This window comes from Solanum dulcamara, chromosome 1, assembly GCF_947179165.1.
Source record: "Solanum dulcamara chromosome 1, daSolDulc1.2, whole genome shotgun sequence".
Taxonomy (NCBI): domain Eukaryota; kingdom Viridiplantae; phylum Streptophyta; class Magnoliopsida; order Solanales; family Solanaceae; genus Solanum; species Solanum dulcamara.
The window spans coordinates 997171-1014550 of NC_077237.1; the positions used below are offsets into that span (position 1 = coordinate 997171).

Here is a 17380-nt window from a genome sequence, read left to right on the forward strand (position 1 = left end):
ATTTGAGCACAAAAAAATACATTTCATAACTTAAAACTTATCAATTATTTACTGTAAGCCAATCCAAATGGATTCTTAATCCCTTCGGCGTTAACCGTGCTTTCACTTGTAGCCCAATACAAAGGGACCTTTATGTAAATAATCGATTGAATTCACGGTTTATTTATCGATTATTTTTATTTAAGTGATTGGGTGAGTGACTATTTTCGCTAATTATTCAAAACAAAATGCCCCAAAGCTCAATTAGGAGCCCTATTGTCATTAACTTCTGTAGAAGCCCAATATAAAATGGCCCAAAGCCCACTCCAGGAGCCCAAATGGCATTAAGTTCTGTAAATTGCCAATATAAAATGCCCCAAAGCCCACACGTGGAGGCCTATAGCTGCTGCTCTGCGCCATCGCCGTCTTGAAGCTCAAGGTATATGAACTTGTAGTGTTTTTCTTGATTTCTTGAAGGGAGGTTGGTGTAACTGTTAAAGTTGCTGGCCGCATATAATAGATCTTTGTGTTCGGACTTTTCTCCGTACGCTGCACGTAGCAGAAGCTTTAGTGCACCGGATTGCCGCTTTTTATTCGGGCTGAATTGCTGATATCTTTTGCTAGAATGTTCACTAGTTCAACACTAATACTGTTGATTTATTCCTTCCAGGATAAAAATCCAAAATGTTGTAAGACTCCAATAAAATATGAACTAGTTATTGAGTCCAAAACTTCACCAATAAGAGTAGCTTCCTTGTAATACTCCGAGAAAAAACATCTCGACAATGTTGTATGACTCGAATAAACTTTGGACTAGCTGTTGAGTCCAATGCTCCACAATAAGAACACATTCCGTGTGATACTGTTGACTTGTTTCCTGCGGGATAAAACATCTCGGCAATGTTGTATGACTCGAATATACTACAAACTAGTTGTTGAGTCCAAAGCTCCACCAATAAGAGCACCTTCTTTGTAATACTGTTGACTTTGTTGACTTGTTTCCTCTGGGATAAAACATCTCGACAATGTTGTATGGCTCGGATAAATTCTGGACTAGTTGTTGAGTCCAATGTTACACAATGTTGGATTAGCCTTAGCGTTGATCATGATGAAATTCAGCTTTTAATTTCACTATTTTATATACCTAAGGTGCTTCAGTAGTCTTCTAATATAAAAAGAATGCTCCTTTTTATTTTTGGAGTGTGTGATAAAGTTAATGCTCCTTGAATTTCAAGATTTGGAATACTTTTTAGAGAAGCAGTGTCTCTGACTTGTTTTGCTCAGACTTTTCAAAAATGTTGTCTGGTGTGTCCCGCATCCTCCAAACGTAGTGCATTTTTCAAGGATCCGACACGTGTGAGACAACAGTTTTTGGGAAGTCCGAGCAATATAGCCTTTGACTAGTTGAACATTTATAGTTGTTTATCCTTTGGTCGTTTAAAACATTGGACCATATTGTTAAGGTCCTTCCTGATTTGACTGTTTTCTTATTCAATATATGGAGTTCGGAAGATTTGTTAACTATTTTCAAATGACCTCATTTCTGTTAACAGTCAATGGAACATGGTTCACTTGAAGATCAATCTAAAGCAACGTTCTCGTTTACAGATGAGGACCATACGTTGGCAAATGCTGTCAGATTCACTCTAAATCAAGAGTTAGTAGTTCACTTCTTCCTTTCTTTATCTCATTATGCAGTAATCACTGCTAGTACTTTCAGTGACTGCTTTATTAAACAGTGTCTTGTGCAACAATCTTAGGATTATGATTAACTCTGTATCCACTTTCTTGCAGTCCAAGAGTAACATTTTGTGGATACAGCATTCCACATCCCTCCGATGCTCGAGTGAACATAAGAGTTCAGACTACTGGTAAAGCTAAAAACTTTCACCAACTTATCTTTATCAACGATTTCTCTAACTTATAAATGATCTTTTGCAATAGCAATGTAGGGGTGATTCGTGGAGCAGATTTTCTGTTCTTTTGTAAACTTATTCTTATCTAATGTTCAAACTGGCATCCTGTTTCCATACGGATGTAACATGATTGATACTTGATGCCTACTTGTGAGATCCCTCCTCTATCTATATTTTTTTCCCAACTAGTATGACACGAACATTGTAGTCCTCTTATTTATTTATTATTCAGATTTTTCAGTAAAGAAGATACCTTATTTTCTGTTTCTTTTTTGTTCCAATGAACATAACTGACCAAACATTCCTTGAAAAGTTGGACCTTTAGGAAATTGGAGCTCCTTTTACCTTTCTAGAACCTTCAGAACAATCCTAAAAGCCCATTCCACTAGAGGGTGACTGTTTCGGGATATTCTTGTCTATGTTGGGTGTGTCTCGGATCCTCCAAAAGTTATGCATTTTTGGAGGATTTGACATGGGCGCGGCAATATTTTGGAGAGTCCGAGCATTATTGATTCTTGTCAGGACCAGTTGGTTATGTTGGAGGAATATTGTGCCCTTCCCATTAAGTATTCCCCTTTTGCTTCCAGCTTTATTTGATCTGGTCCATGTAGTAAATTGTTTTGTTAGAGATTGCTACAGCATGCATAACCTATGTACTGATACGACTGTCTGGAAATAGCAATTCGCAATTGTCTTCTTAATGCTTCCATATGTTTATACACTTCTATTTCTGTGAAATGTTGTGGACCTCTATTTGAGTTTTGGTATATCTGGCTTCTATTGTAGGAGATCCAGCGAGGAAGGTATTGAATGATTCATCCCAGGATCTAATGCTTATCTGCGAGAACGTTAGAGACACATTTGAGAAGGCTATTTTAAAGTTCAAAACTGAAGAAGGTCTGAGTTCTATGGATATCAAGAAATGATTGACAGAAAGTTTATATAACCTTCTATCCAAGTGAAATTTTGTAACCTTATTTGCACAAAAGTTGTTTTTACACAACCATTTTTCCCCATAGGTCATATATATGTTATATCAGATTGTTAGCTATAATGCTTATGTTTTAGTTGTACACTTGTCATCTTCCAATTGGGTGATCTCCATGACAATGGCAGTGCAAATTTTGTCTAGTAGGTTTTCATATATAAAGAGTGTACATTGGGTTGTGCACAAACATTGATCTGCACGTCTTAATGCACCGGGCTGTCCTTTACGTTGGTTGGGATGGATTACTAACCCAAGCCTATGGATTACTAACCCAAGCCTATGCAGTTTGTTGTGAGTAGCAAATGTATCATGGATGTTTTATAAGCTTAGCTAGGCGTGAAAGTTGTCTATTCGTACTTCCTTTTTATTGTCTCTCTCTCATATTGTCTTAGCTTGCACTTTATGAACTGCAGCCATAGAAACCATGCAAATGAAATGAGGCCAACCAGTCGATATCTCTCTTGGATTTGCTTTCACCTCTCTATTAACTTTGCATCTTTTCAATATGGGATTGATGCATAATTATTTTCCACTGGAGTAGTTTTTAATAATACTGCTAAACCAAGAAAACAAACCACAAGATTCTGGTCAATATCTGATTATTTCATTGAAAATGAACAAACCACTCACATTGCTATTGCTATTGTAGTATATATGTACAACTCAGATTATAAATATACACCAACAGAATTTTGAATTCACACCTATAATAAGGGGAAAATCTGGTTCTTGCACTCATCCAGCTAACGCTTCTTACATACCCTCGAGCTACATCAGAACATCAAATCATTACAATCATGTCCGTCTCCTTGAGGAAGATGAATGAGTAAAAAAACATTCATATTTAAGATGCATTAGCCAAACAAGGATTCTTGTGATTGAGTTTTTTGTGTGAGAGGCCTTGAGTAGATATATTTAGTCTGCAGGATTGTTCTACCATCAATTTATAGGTAGAGGGATGCTTCCAGGCAATAAACGAGAACTGGTCACCATATCGTTCCATCCCTTCCACCAATAGCTGCCAAACTAAGGCTCCTGCACCAGCTTTCCTCTTCTTTGCTGACTCGTAAATCTTGTCATAAACTATCTTCAGAAAAATATTCATGTCGTGTAATCCATTCTTCTGTATACTAGAAGGAAAACCAACTTCTGTGAAAAGAACGGGCTTCTTAAGGATCTTTTCAGCTTCACTAATGTGAGAGTCAACCCAACGAGATAGAAAATCTACTCTCGTGTCTGAATTTATACCTTTAATCCTGCAAGAAAACATCTTTTAACAGAATCGAGAAAGGCAGTGATGAACACATTGAGCTTAAACTTCTACATATGCTAATAAAAAAATGTATCTGATTTGGAATAAATTTACTCTGCTTGACTAACCAACTGTGGGGGTAAGCATGAACAGAAGTAAAATCGATGTTTTCATTAGCCGAGTTCTCAATGAAATCCACTCCAAGTGATGAAGCCCATTTCCCTGGGTTCAATCCAATGTTTCCAGTTTTTTCCACACCATAAAAGCCCTCGAGTCCAACAGTCACAAGATGCTTCTTATCCAAACTTTTGACAAATTCAGCCATCTCTGCTATCCACGCCTGTTCACGAAATTACCATTGAAGCTAAAGAAAGAAGGTACTACAATCAGACCTCTCTTCAACAACATTTCACTATTACGGCCAAGTTTTCTTTAGATTCGATTTTTTTTATGTTATGTTATATGTTCTTTATAACAACATTTCGTTATAATAGCCAAAAAATATGTCCGGACAAACAACGCGATTATAGAGAGGTTTGACCATAGATGCAAAGTGATGAGTAAAACTGCTTTATGTACTATCCCAGAACTACTGATATGTAAACTAATTGCACAAACAAAGTCAGAAGTAATCTCTGCCAGATGCTTTATTTTCCTTGCTTCAAAATCGCCATTCTTCTAGTGTCATTCAGAGGCCAAATCTCACTAGCAAAGCAGTATAATTCGAAAAACTAACCTGGAGAGCAGCAGCTGATGAACTGGATTCACAACGAGGCTCATTTATGAGTTCCCACGCAAATATGGCTGGTTCTTCTGAATATTTAACTCCACTTATAGAGTTTTTTCTTGTCACAATAGCCTGTCATGTGCAACGAGGAAAAAAATTTATAATGTGCTTATAGTTCATCGCATGAACGTAAATAGAAAGAAATTTCTTAACGGGAAAAGCTTCTTCAAAGTGTATCTAATTAACATTGTCAAATGTCATAATTTTGGTTAATTTGAACATACCTTGACAAAAGACTTGTAGTATGCTTTGACTGTTGGATTGGTAAAGAATGCATCTCTTGATGAAGACGTGTTGGTACCTGCTTCTTGTGCCCACCTCATATATTGAGCAGTGCCACCATAAGCTTTTAAATTGTTTACAAGACTGAGGATTAACCGAATGTTATGCTTCCTTGCCTCAACAATGACAAAATCCAATCCCTGAAATTGATAGGATGATAAGATTATATCAAAATGCGGAAAAAAAGGTGGAATTTTATAAATACCACGTGGCATAAAGTTGCATTACGAAGAAAGGCCCTGAACAATAATTTGTAATAGTCTAGTAAGATGAACAGACTTGTGTGAACATATGCTTACAGATACATCGGCAAGATAATCGATAGGAAATGCATATGCTCACTTTAATATCTGTTTTTCTCTACTGGTGGTCTACTAGTCTGTTGCTACTTTCTGCAGAGTTCTTATGGGGTTAGATCAATTATATAATAAGGATTGAATATAATGAATTTTGAACAAATACTTAATAAAATTTGTATCTTCAGCCATCAGGCACAATCCACTACCCAGAAAAAACTAAATTGCTTGGATCTGCAGTATAGCAGTAAGTACTCAGTACTCACGAATGCTGATATCCTAGTAAATTTTGTATTGCAGGATACGATATGCTAGCCATTTGTATTGCTAGATGTAGCAAATTTAAACTATCAGAAGTGATTCTAGTAATTGTTAGCTGATGTTCATATGTTAAACACCAAAAAATTTAGTCCTTTCAAAGTACTTTTGCACCAATTAGCCTTTTCTGTTTAGATTACAATTTCATAATATGCCAACGATATGACCTAAAGCAAGTCTATCCGTAATGAAGCCTTGCTAGCTTTTAGATTTTTAACTGAATATTCAAAGTTCCAAACCTATTACTCCACCAGCCCCAACCCCTCACCAAATAGAAGTTGGTACATATAAGTTGGTGGATTATTCTTGTTTTATGGTTGTGTTCGGGGCAGCTTGTATGCACCTCGACTATTCTATGGGTACCTTGAAACTGGTAGCGAGTTATTCAGTCCACCACGGTTTTGGTAGACGGAAAAATTCACCTAACATTTTTGCAAATTCTCTGCTCTCCCGTGATTTTCATCCCACTTCATTGGCCACCAAGCCACAACCTTGGTTACTAGTTGATTATTCACTTATCATACAAATTAAGTTATACTACCAACTGTAGAGCATCTTATGTTATTTATGGTATTTATGTTATTATCTAACGATATCTACTGTTTTTTTTGGTGCTTTGATTATACTATTGTTTGGAACGCTTCCGTTATCTATTTTCCTACTTTTAATATTCTTGTCTGACCTTTTTTTCTATGCTTCTATTGAGCCGAGGATCTTTCGGAAACAGTCGTCCTACATTGGTAGGAGTCAGGTCTGCTTACACTTTACCCTCCCCAGACCCCACGATGTGGGATTTCACTGGGTTGTTGTTGTTGTACCAACTGTAGAGCATAATATATAAGTTAAATATGCCTAACTTATACAAAGATTCAAACTTTACCTTTTATTTTCACTAAACTTCTTTTAACAAATAAAATCATCTCTATTTCAAGAAAAACAAATCAACATCCCACCCTAAAACACTATAACAAAGTGAAACCAGAGTGAAATTAGAAACTTGCAAGTGATTCTCAATTTTTTTGAAAAGAAACAACTTCTCAAAGTGTTCAATAAGTTTCTACTCCCTCTGTTTCAATTTGTTTGTCTTACTTTCCTTTTTAGTCCATTTAAAAAAGAATGCTTCTTTCCTTTTTTTCGGCAACTCTTTAATTCTAACTTTCCACCTGTTATGTTTAAGACCGAAAGATTAAAGAATATTTTAGTACCTTCTATATATCTTTAGTCTAAGACAAAATTCAAAACTCTTTCTTTACTTTCTTAAATCCTGTGTCAAGTCAAAACCAGACAATTAAATTGAAACAGAGCAAGTTATGTTGCTCAGACTCTTTGAAATTGTTGATGGGTGTGTGTCGGATCCTCTAAAAATAAGTACATTTTGGAGTATCCAACACGAGTTCAAACACCATTTTTGAAGAGTCCGAGCAACACAAAGTCTATAAGTACTTCAATAATCCTAACAAGTGCTACAAAAAACGACAGCATACTCAGTATAATAAAGTACACGGACGCCTTACCCCTACCTCGGAGGCAGAGAGGTTGTTTTCGATAGAACCTCAGCTCAACAATGCTACAAAAAATCAAACAAAACCCCAAATAATAGAAAAAATTAGCAATCTTGAAATAGAAAGTAAATTAAAATACCACCTTAAAGACTCTTTCATTGAAAACTCCAGGAAGTAGCTGAAGATCATTAGGTCCACCACCATCACTAAAAGCCCAAGTCCTACAAACACTCAAGCCCATTTCAGCTCCTCTTTTCAACATCTGAGAAACCCTAAATCTTGAAGATACCCAAATACTTTCCTCCATTAACCAATAAGAATTCCACCCATTAATGTACAATTCTTCAAATGTTAAAGCTTGAGTCTTTTTGTTTTCATTCTTGATGAAAAATCTAGTTTGATTAACTCCAACAAAACCCATTTGGGGTTGTCTTATAAAGATTTGTGGGAAGGAGAAATTAAGGTTGTCATTGAAGTTCAAGTACAAAAGAAACAGAATTGTGAAAATGCCTAAGGCTGGATACAGTTTTTTGTCTCTCCATTGTGTGTCCATTTGGGAAAATTTGTTGGTTTGTTTAGCGTGAAATGTTAGTTATAAAGGGGCTTTATTTTAATCACCCACCGTCTTAAATTTTGGAGTAATTTTCTTTTCGAACCAAACTTATACACTATATTTATCAAACATATCGAGAGTTTTTACAAATTCGTTTTGTATTAGTGACATATCTATTTGTTTTATATTAATGATATAGAGGATATAGAGTGAATTGATGTGTCATTGGTGATAATTTTGTATCACTAATACAGAATGAATTATTGTATCACTGATACACAATGAATTTTAAAAATGAATTGTTATATCCCTATACAATGCGAATTGTTCTATCGTTAATATAAATTTTAGAAACTATTATTACGTTTGATAATTATACAAAGTATTGTTATGTTTGATAATTATGCATCAAACTATTGGTATTTATGAAAATTTCTCTTCTTTTTTTTCATGAGGAGAAAGTAGTCTTTTTTTTGTTCTTTTTAATTTCTTATTTGGTGTTTGAGGCTCAATTAATTTGAATTCACGTTAGAAAGTTCAATTTTAGTAATTAAGTTTTTTCTACTATAGACGATTTCATCTCTGAATGTTCGAAATCGAAATCTCGAATTAAAAAGATGATACGTGGAAAGAGATACATCTTCACTTATAGATTTGACAAATCTCAATAATTTTGATCTATTATCTTTTATTTATGGTAAAAACTTATTTATTATATAACTATCCAGTGAAATTCCACAACGTGGGTCTGGTAAAAACTTATTTATTATGTATAAAAAAAATCCCTTTGGTATGTGAAAAGAGATTTAGATCCTTTTTTTTCCTCTCTTATTTATTTTTGTCACTTAATATAATCTTATGTAATGAAATTTGGCAATTTTTTCCAAAATAGAGAAGATTACAAATTGTATGAAACGTGTGGTAAATTTAGTGTCTTATTCAGACTTTGGTATACAGATGTGTTTACCTTAACCTCATTTTCCTTCCACCTACACAACACACTTTGTGTCTAAATTTGCTAGCAGCTTTGATTAGATCATTTTACAACATTAAATCATATATCTAGTGTTTTTGAATTTAAATTTACAAGAAATATAGACTAAATTAAATTTAAGATATATTAGTTCGAATAAATAAGCGGTATAGTATAATTGGTATAATATAATTGAATTGATTAATTATATCTAAAATTTAATTTTATTGAGTTAATCCATTAATTAACCTGGACTATACATGATGATTCCATTTTATTATCGCAAGATCCACATAGTTATTTGTCCATCTTAATGTTCAGACTAATGTCAGGTGTCAAATGATATGACAATTCAAGTAAAATATTTTTTTTAAAAAAAAATCCTAATAAAATCATGTCATGTATCAAATAATATGGCAATCTTTGCCAAATAAATGAGAAAATGAAATTATGTCAAGTGTGTAGATGACATGATTTGGCCAACTAAACTGGAGCTTGTCACTAGATGAATGTGATTTAGCAATTTAAATCGTCCGAACAAATCATACAACGTACTACATCAATCCTTATAACTATAAATGAGGTTCTCACAACTTATAAAGGGGACCAAAAATGATAACAAAATGCAAAAGAGAGCTCATAAATCAAAAATCACTAATTTTCTCTGTGTAAATCAAGATTTAAAGAGCGTTTGAGCTCAAGATCATTGTTTGTAGCATGGAGTTTAAATTTATCATTCTTGGTAACCAAATTCAGTCAAATTCAATAGGAGATTCAAGACCAAGCTATTCAAACTCTTAATTCAAATTATATTATTACTGAAAGAATTAGAGGAATATGATAGAGGTTATAACAATCATTATATTTTAAATTAAATATTACGATTATTACAATATCTTTTTATTTTAATTATTATTTTCTTGACTCGAAATTTATTATCGACAGAAATTTAAAACAACAATAAAATGTTACACTCAAAAAATTAAAATTGTAACAAATAGGTCGGAGGTAGAGTATTACTTGTGGGTTCGGATAAACTCAATTGCTTTTGCTTAGAGTTTGTATTGTATTAATAATTTATCAAATGTGTATAGATATTTAATTATGAATCTAGTAATTAAAATGAGTTATAAGTTTGGCATAGTTCAAAATTCATAAACTTCAGATGACTTCATCTTTGATAAAAAATATTGGATAATCTCAGCGGCAAAGCTAAGATTATCACTAAGAAAATTCAAAATATAACACAGTAAATACACGAAGAGGTCAAGAGATTCAACACCTTTTATATCTTCATATCATTTTATATTTATTATTAGTATTATTCAACAATCACATAGTTTCATTTTTTTCAATATTTTTTTGTTATTTGTTGCTTTATTATGCTCCGTATCAAAATATATTTTTTATTGATTTACGGCATAACGAAGCCAAATTCTTTTTTGTAATTTTTTTTCTTCTTGCAATACTTGCTAATAACTTTGCTTTTTGAATCGAGGATTTATAAAAATTAACTTCTTTACTCCACAAAATAAAAATAAAATATGTGTATACATTTTATCTATTTTCAGAAGATTTCACATGAATATATTATTATTTTTGTATATATAAAATATAAACATTTTGACAAAAGAAAAAGTTAAGAAGAACTACTTGGGATACCCTAACTCCGCCCATAGCCGCATCTTCATAGCTAAGAGACAAAGAAGCAAAGATAGCAAAATGGCAACTAATTTTAGAATTATTTATTAGTGTTGATATCACTTTTCGGCGGGTATTTCGTATCGGTGTCGTTACTTGAAAAAAAAAAGTTGTTTAATTACGGTTATAATTCGAATAGGAATTTAATTTCTATACACAAATAACATAATATATATTAAAGTTTATGATCGCACAATTTTGATATAATATCCTTCGAAATTATAATTATGCTTAGAGTCATTATCGATTATATAAATCATATGTTATATATTAATATACAAAAAAGAAAAAATATAACTATATTCGGTGATAGCCCAACTATGTACCATGTGGCCCAAGTTGTATACCCGAGACCCATGTTTTCACTATCCAGGCCCAAATCCATCACTTCAAATTTCAGTTCTTTGAGGCAATATATCAAACAGATAGTAATCTTAAGCAAACAGTTCATAAAGAATCAAAACTCTCAGAAGAAAAAGTAAAATTGGTAAGTTTTTTGCTATTTCTCAGCTATTTTGTTTCTTAGTAGTCTCCATATCTATCTATGTATCGTTTATCATTCTGCCTAACAAGTTAAAGAATAAGATTAATGATTACTTCAAGTTGTAATCTTTAATGGGTGTTGTTGAAATAAAAATTTCGTGTTTGGTGCTTTGGTTTAGTATTGTCTCGTTTATCCTTTCATACTAGTAGTCGTAGTATTTTGCCTATAGTTTCTTGTCCTTCGATTGCTGTTAATATCTAGTATCTCTTGTAATTCGATTGTCACACTAATGTGTTGTAGTTGTTGTTCCATTTTTATTTTGTTTTTTCTTCGGAATGGTTTGTTTTGTTTTCTATAGTATTTGTGGTTTGATATGTTTTTCCTTGAACTGAGGGGTCTATCAGAAATAGTTTCTTTACCCACCAAGATAGATAAGATTTGGGTATACTTTACCTTCCTCAAACCCCAATTGTGGGTTTACAATGGGTGTTGTTTTTGTTGTTGTTGCTTTGGTGTATAATGGGTGTTATAAAGTTAACATTTTTGAGTTTTTTTCAATGGTTGTTATGAAAGTTATTATTTTGGATTTGGTTCTTTGATTTTTAATGCTTCCTTTGTTCCCTTTTTATGTGATGGAGTTTGAGTGTGCACGGAGTTTAAGAAAGATAAGACTATTAAAATTTTATGCTCCAAAACAATTCATAGGCATTTGTGTGAATCAGTACTTCAAGTTTTAATCTTTAGTGGGTCAATGAAAACCAACCTTGATTAAAAAAAAAAGTAGTAATATTTAGTGGGGCTATTCAAAAAAAAAAAAATCGAGTTTGGTGCTTTGGTCTATAATGGGTGTTATAAAGTTAACATTTTAAGTTTTTCTGCTAATGGGTGTTATGAAATTTTGGATTTGGTTCTTTGATTTTTGATGCTCCCTCCATTCCCATTTGGCCATTTTATGTGTCGGTGTTTGACTGTGCATGGAGTTTAAGAACGAAACACTTTTAAAACTTATGCAATATAACAACTCATAGACATTTGTATGCTTATCATTTAAAGTTAAATTGTTTCTAAATATAGAAAGTTGTCATTTTGATGTCGGTTCTTTTATATGGATTTTGGAAGCATCACTAGGCGATTTTGTTACCCTTTTAAAATCGGAGTTTGGCTGTTGATATATAATCTGATAGATACCCTTCACTTGTTTTCCTTGGTATTATGCTGCTTTTCTTTTAGGCAATAAGCTTCAGTAGTTCTGAATTTTTCATCTGATTCATAGGCAAGCTTGAAATTAGTTTAATGGGTAATATTAAGGGGTTAGGATCATTCGTTGTCGTGTGTAACACAAGCAAAGGCGGATCTATGATTTGAATTTTATGGGTTCCTACAACAACGTCAAGTAAATATACAATAATAACTAGGTTCACAGTCAATTATTTATAGATAATTAGTGGAATCCTTAATACATATATAGGGTCTGTGAAAGAAGCTACTGGTTCCTGTGAGCCCGTATAATAGTACACATTGTTTTCACCACTGAAGGCAAGAACGACATCATTTCCTGGAGCAAGTAAGAGAATTATATTTTCAGGGCTGATGGCAGAGGAAAAATCTCTTAAGGCATTCAAGTTCGAAAAAAGTAGTAAGACTTTTGCTCATATGATAGATCATATATTTGTGGAGCATAGGCAAGTTAAATATTAGAATACAGTAGACATGTGAGCATTGGCTGTGGAAAATAAGCATGCTCGCTATAATATAAATTGGAGTACGACATGTAAGTTACTGGCCATTTATCAAGGGCGCTAATTAGGTTGCTTCTCATCTTCAGAAATTTGATTCGATGAAGTACGTACCTGTTAAGCGAACTTGCTGACAGTTTTGCATGTCATAAAATTACAGCATCTACTATTTCACTTATAATTGAAGGATACAATGTGTAATGGCTATTAAGATTTAGCAGATTCTCCATTCACTTGACCAACTTATCTTGGTGAATCTCCTAATACATGATGTGGGGGAAAATGCCTTATCTTGCTATAAGTACATTTATGCCTCTTCTTTAGGTCCTTTTACATTACTTTACCTTGTTTCGTTTGCATCTTCTACCTCCTTAAACTGTTTTTGCACATGCTAATTCGTTGACAACTTATTGTAGGTTCAAAATGCAAAGCTTTAGATCATCTATTCTGAAGTATGTGCGGGTTAGGGTCCCATTGCAAGTAGTATTATCTCAAGCTAAAGGCCAGAGTGCATTAAATATACTCAATTTGCAAATACGCACCTGTAGCAATTCTGGTGCCACCAATCAGGATCAGATAAAGGAACAGGTGCTTAACCTGGTGAAGAAATTTGACAAGATTGATGCAACCAAGGTACAATTCATCTATTTTTCATTATTTGAGTTCTTTTCAAGTTTTCTTATCCGTACTTTGCTGGGTTCACGATCATCTCAACCTAGTTTCGATGTGGAGCATAAGTTTGTGTGTAAAGATTACTAAACTGCAAGAAAAATAGCATATAGACATTCTTACTTTTTCTTTTAGTCCGTTTAAAAAAGAATCTTTCCTTTTTTGGCAACTCTTTTATTTCTACTTTCCATATGGCATGTAGACATTCTCTACTTTCTTAAAACTCCGTGCCAAGTCAAAACCAGACAAACAAATTGAAACAGAGGGAGTAATAGATTCAATGATAAGAACCTTAAAGGTTGAACCACTTGGAGTTTAAATTCTCAATTTGCCTCTGCTGGTGGTCTATATCAATTTAACACATTGGTGGCGAAAGATGAGTCAAGTAGTAGATATTACAACTGAATCCTAAATCTTTTTATAGGTTACTGAGAGTGCTGATTTCCAGAAGGACTTGAGCCTAGACAGCTTAGATAGAGTGGAACTTGTCATGGCTTTTGAACAAGAATTCTCGATTGAAATACCTGATGAAGAGGCAGACAAGCTTAAATGTTGTGCCGATGTTGCTCAGTATATCATTTCTGGAGCTGAGAAGAAAGCTCGGGAGAGTTCATAAAGTAACTTATTAGTTATCCCGAGGAGAAGATATCATGTCATCGGAATAGACAAGGTTTCTTTTGGAACATTTCTCCTGGATAGTTTTTTTGTCTGATAAGTTGTTGAATCCCAGGATTACATCGTCCTCAACTTCTTCTAGCTCGTCTTTTAGTTTTTGTTAATCTGTGTGAATGATTGCTACATTTACGCACCCCAGATTTTAGTTATTGATTCTGCAGTAAATACAATTTATGCTGTTACTTTAATATGTTGAAATTTTGTGCATCTGGTATGACTATGAAAGGCTACTCATATTCTCAGTGGAAATACATGGGCCTGTTACACATCATTTGATACAAGAAATTTATATTTACATCTCTCTCTCTTTCTCTCTCTCTCTCTCTCTCTCACACACACACACACACACACACACACATAAACTCGTCGTGGGAGAAAGCAAACGACAAATTGTGGGCTAATACTAGCAGGTCATGTTTCAAGCTTAATCCAACAACTCAATGTTTGTGACTGATCAAAGCGCCAACAGATTTGAGTCATTGGACATGCTGAATTTTTGGTCTCCTAATCACATGACAACAACTTTCTTTCTACACCTTCGTGTAACTTTAGGGGTCAGATGAATCTTGTGTGTCGTGTAAGTACGAATGCCTCCACCGATAGAAATTAGCTCGAGCCCTTTGTGTTTTCCTCTAAAAGCATGTTCACAAATGGTGTTTCTTGGCAGATGGAAGACTTTAACAAGACATGTTTTTTCCAAGTCTTGAATAGCATGAAGATGGGAAGGAAGATCAATAAGGAAATCTCCATCTTCATTTGTAGTGTTTCTTGCCCATGATCTTCTTGTTTTTCCACGTGATCCACAGAACACACCTACTGATGCACCTGAAATATGTTCACATGTAAGATTAGTAGTGAAGGATAGTCTTGACGTAAATGGTAAAGTTGTTGTCTTGTGACAGTGATCACGGGTTCGAGATGTGAAAATAACTAGTAAAGTTGTGGACATGTGATCATGAGGTCAAGGGTTTGAGCGGTGGAAACAACCTCTTGCAGAAATGCAAAGTAATACCGCACATAAAGGGACTTTGTGTACCGAACTGTCTTTTTTTAAACACAAATATAAGATTTAGGTCAAAATTATTGAATTTTGCGATATAAGTTGCATTGTGACTCGATACTTGGGCGTAAATATTACTTCAATCAATCAACTATACCTCAATTCCAAATTAGTCGGATTTTACTATATTAAATTTTGGACCCATATTTTTTTAAAAAAATGCAAACAATTTAGTAATCTTATTATTTTATGTTAATTTACCAGCTTTTGGTTCCAATAACACTATCATTTTGGTAGAACAGAAATTTGGTGGCGTGTTTTAATGGAATCAACGTATCTTTATTAATATGCAAACAGGTCCAATAAGTTTTTCAAAATTTAATATTCAACCCCACTTGTTATTAAAAATATTTTTTCTCTTTTCTGTTTTCTTTAACTTTTCTTTTTGATACATTGAATCAATAAATGCAATATCTATCACATATAGTAACTGTTTAAAAGAATTAGAAACGGTTCTTAATTAAATGAATCCTAATTTCCATTTAAGGATCAGGTTTAACATTAAACTGAGTTTATATTAATTAACCTTAGTCTTAACAACACAAATTAACTTTCCTATATCTTAGGATGTTTAATTTCATCTTATTATTCATTGGCAATTTAACTACATAAACTAGCTAATACAATAAAATCCGCGTACAAACAGATTTTGATTAAAAAAAAATATAGTTTGGCATCAAACATTTACATATAATATGTTGCCGAGTTCGAACCACGGAATGAAGAAACCCTGATAGTTAGAGAACCTTTAATTAGCCTTACGTAGCACAAATCTGAATTAATTAATCAGATCAATGGGTTCTAACTTCTAAATATCGAATTGTTAAAAATTAAAGATCTACGCTATAAGACATACTTAGGTTTATTTTAATTATTAGACAACGATCTCTTACACTTGTTCATAACTATAAAAAAAAAATTAGCAACGGAATAATTCAATAGCTACAACTACAACAACAAAATAATAATAAATTCAGTGAAATCTCATAAGTAGGGCTGAAAGAGGATGGTGTGTATGCAATCTTACTCCTATCTTGTGAGGATAGAAAGGTTATTTTCGATAGACAAAATAATTCGATAGCTAAACAGTAAAATCCATCGTTAATATTATTTAGCGCACGACAGATTATCAAAAAAATTTAGATATAGCTCAAATAACTCCAAAACAAACAAACAAAAAAGTGTGTTCTTAGAATTCTTTAGCGACAAATTAACGACGAATAAGAGCAACATACCTTGGATAGGTCTTGAATCAACTTCAAAGTTATCATCCTTGATAATATTGTTACAACCATGATCATCATGATCATGACAAACAATTTTTCCATGAATAAAAACAGTGGAAAGCTTTTCTTCTCCATAACCAGCCATTTTTATCATATCATCTCTCAAAGAAATTGATTCAACTATAGAAACTCCTCTCACTATACCCAAAGTTTCAAGAACAAAAAATGAAAAGAAAAAAAACACAAACATCATTTTTTTCTTCACAATTTTATTCATGAAGAAAAAAGCCATGATCTTTGTGTTGTTGTTGTTGTTAAATGAAAAAAATAAATAAATAAAACTTTGTATCAAAGAAAGATTTTATAATTTTTTTTATTTATAAGATGGAATGAAGAGAAAATGAAACGTTACCATATCTTTAGTTTAATATATAAGCAATATTGCATGGTTCATATGAACTATTCAATTAATGTTATTACATTTATAACCTTGAGGCATCCTTAATTAAACAAAACAAGAAACCGAAATTTTAATATAGGCATTACAATTAATTAAGATGGTTCAATGCATTGCTCTATTAAAATTAACTCATGACAATTAATTTTTTTTGTTCATTAATATATTTTTTATTTTTCATGCTAATGTTTATCAAGTTAAAGTATATTTTGAGGCTTCAATTTTTATTACAATTTAAGTTATATATAGTGATAGTATAAATACATTTTATATAGTCAATATATTTAATCGCTTATTGGGGCAAATATTGTTATTGAGTCTTCAAGGCGCGGAAAGAAAAGGTTAAAATTGATTCCTTTGCTGTTAATGTATAAAATTTATTAATAAATATTTATTTCCTTAATTCCACGATCCAAATTATTTTTGTTTTTCCGATTTTCTTTCATTGGCAAATTAATATAGGAGTAATATAAACTTAATTCCAAAAATCAAAAATTATAATATTGAACTAATATTAGATAGAAAA

At 32.8% G+C, this 17380-nt stretch overlaps 4 protein-coding genes across 5 annotated transcripts; 2 read left to right on the forward strand and 2 right to left on the reverse strand.

Annotated features, from left to right (window-relative positions):
- Window positions 1-365: 365 nt before the first annotated feature.
- Window positions 366-2970, forward strand: LOC129885799 (uncharacterized). Its single transcript, XM_055960228.1, has 4 exons — window positions 366-418; window positions 1533-1636; window positions 1774-1850; window positions 2682-2970. The coding sequence occupies exons 2-4, from the start codon at window positions 1536-1538 to the stop codon at window positions 2819-2821; spliced, it is 318 nt and encodes a 105-aa protein (XP_055816203.1). The 5' UTR covers window positions 366-418; window positions 1533-1535; the 3' UTR covers window positions 2822-2970.
- A 495-nt stretch (window positions 2971-3465) lies between these two features.
- LOC129896059 (mannan endo-1,4-beta-mannosidase 6-like) lies at window positions 3466-7943 on the reverse strand. The gene is made up of 5 exons (XM_055971880.1): window positions 7463-7943; window positions 5147-5344; window positions 4872-4994; window positions 4264-4475; window positions 3466-4139 (listed from the first exon to the last, which is right to left on the reverse strand). Exons 1-5 carry the CDS (start codon window positions 7871-7873, stop codon window positions 3728-3730), a joined length of 1356 nt encoding a protein of 451 aa, XP_055827855.1. The 5' UTR covers window positions 7874-7943; the 3' UTR covers window positions 3466-3727.
- Window positions 7944-10891: 2948 nt separating this feature from the next.
- Window positions 10892-14318, forward strand: LOC129896080 (acyl carrier protein 3, mitochondrial). Of its 2 annotated transcripts, none has more exons than XM_055971901.1 (3): window positions 10892-11034; window positions 13184-13400; window positions 13861-14318. In XM_055971901.1, the coding sequence occupies exons 2-3, from the start codon at window positions 13191-13193 to the stop codon at window positions 14050-14052; spliced, it is 402 nt and encodes a 133-aa protein (XP_055827876.1). In that variant the 5' UTR covers window positions 10892-11034; window positions 13184-13190; the 3' UTR covers window positions 14053-14318. The 2 variants fall into 2 exon arrangements, with proteins under 2 accessions (XP_055827876.1, XP_055827885.1); XM_055971910.1 differs by lacking the exon at window positions 10892-11034 and adding an exon at window positions 11364-12667.
- A 7-nt stretch (window positions 14319-14325) lies between these two features.
- On the reverse strand, window positions 14326-16770 carry LOC129896071 (uncharacterized). Its single transcript, XM_055971890.1, has 2 exons — window positions 16407-16770; window positions 14326-14936 (listed from the first exon to the last, which is right to left on the reverse strand). The coding sequence occupies exons 1-2, from the start codon at window positions 16687-16689 to the stop codon at window positions 14620-14622; spliced, it is 600 nt and encodes a 199-aa protein (XP_055827865.1). The 5' UTR covers window positions 16690-16770; the 3' UTR covers window positions 14326-14619.
- Between the last annotated feature and the right edge of the window lie 610 nt (window positions 16771-17380).

Coding starts and splice junctions, on each gene's coding strand:
- LOC129885799 (XM_055960228.1), top strand. CDS start 1,536: ATGGAACATGGTTCACTTGAAGATCAATCTAAAGCAACGTTCTCGTTT. Junction 1,637..1,773: donor AGATTCACTCTAAATCAAGA/GTTAGTAGTTCA, acceptor ACTTTCTTGCAG/TCCAAGAGTAACATTTTGTG. Junction 1,851..2,681: donor CATAAGAGTTCAGACTACTG/GTAAAGCTAAAA, acceptor CTTCTATTGTAG/GAGATCCAGCGAGGAAGGTA.
- LOC129896059 (XM_055971880.1), bottom strand. CDS start 7,873: ATGGACACACAATGGAGAGACAAAAAACTGTATCCAGCCTTAGGCATT. Junction 4,995..5,146: donor ACTACAAGTCTTTTGTCAAG/GTATGTTCAAAT, acceptor TGCACATGACAG/GCTATTGTGACAAGAAAAAA. Junction 4,476..4,871: donor CATCAGCTGCTGCTCTCCAG/GTTAGTTTTTCG, acceptor TTTCGTGAACAG/GCGTGGATAGCAGAGATGGC.
- LOC129896080 (XM_055971901.1), top strand. CDS start 13,191: ATGCAAAGCTTTAGATCATCTATTCTGAAGTATGTGCGGGTTAGGGTC. Junction 13,401..13,860: donor ACAAGATTGATGCAACCAAG/GTACAATTCATC, acceptor ATCTTTTTATAG/GTTACTGAGAGTGCTGATTT.
- LOC129896071 (XM_055971890.1), bottom strand. CDS start 16,689: ATGGCTTTTTTCTTCATGAATAAAATTGTGAAGAAAAAAATGATGTTT. Junction 14,937..16,406: donor TGATTCAAGACCTATCCAAG/GTATGTTGCTCT, acceptor AACATATTTCAG/GTGCATCAGTAGGTGTGTTC.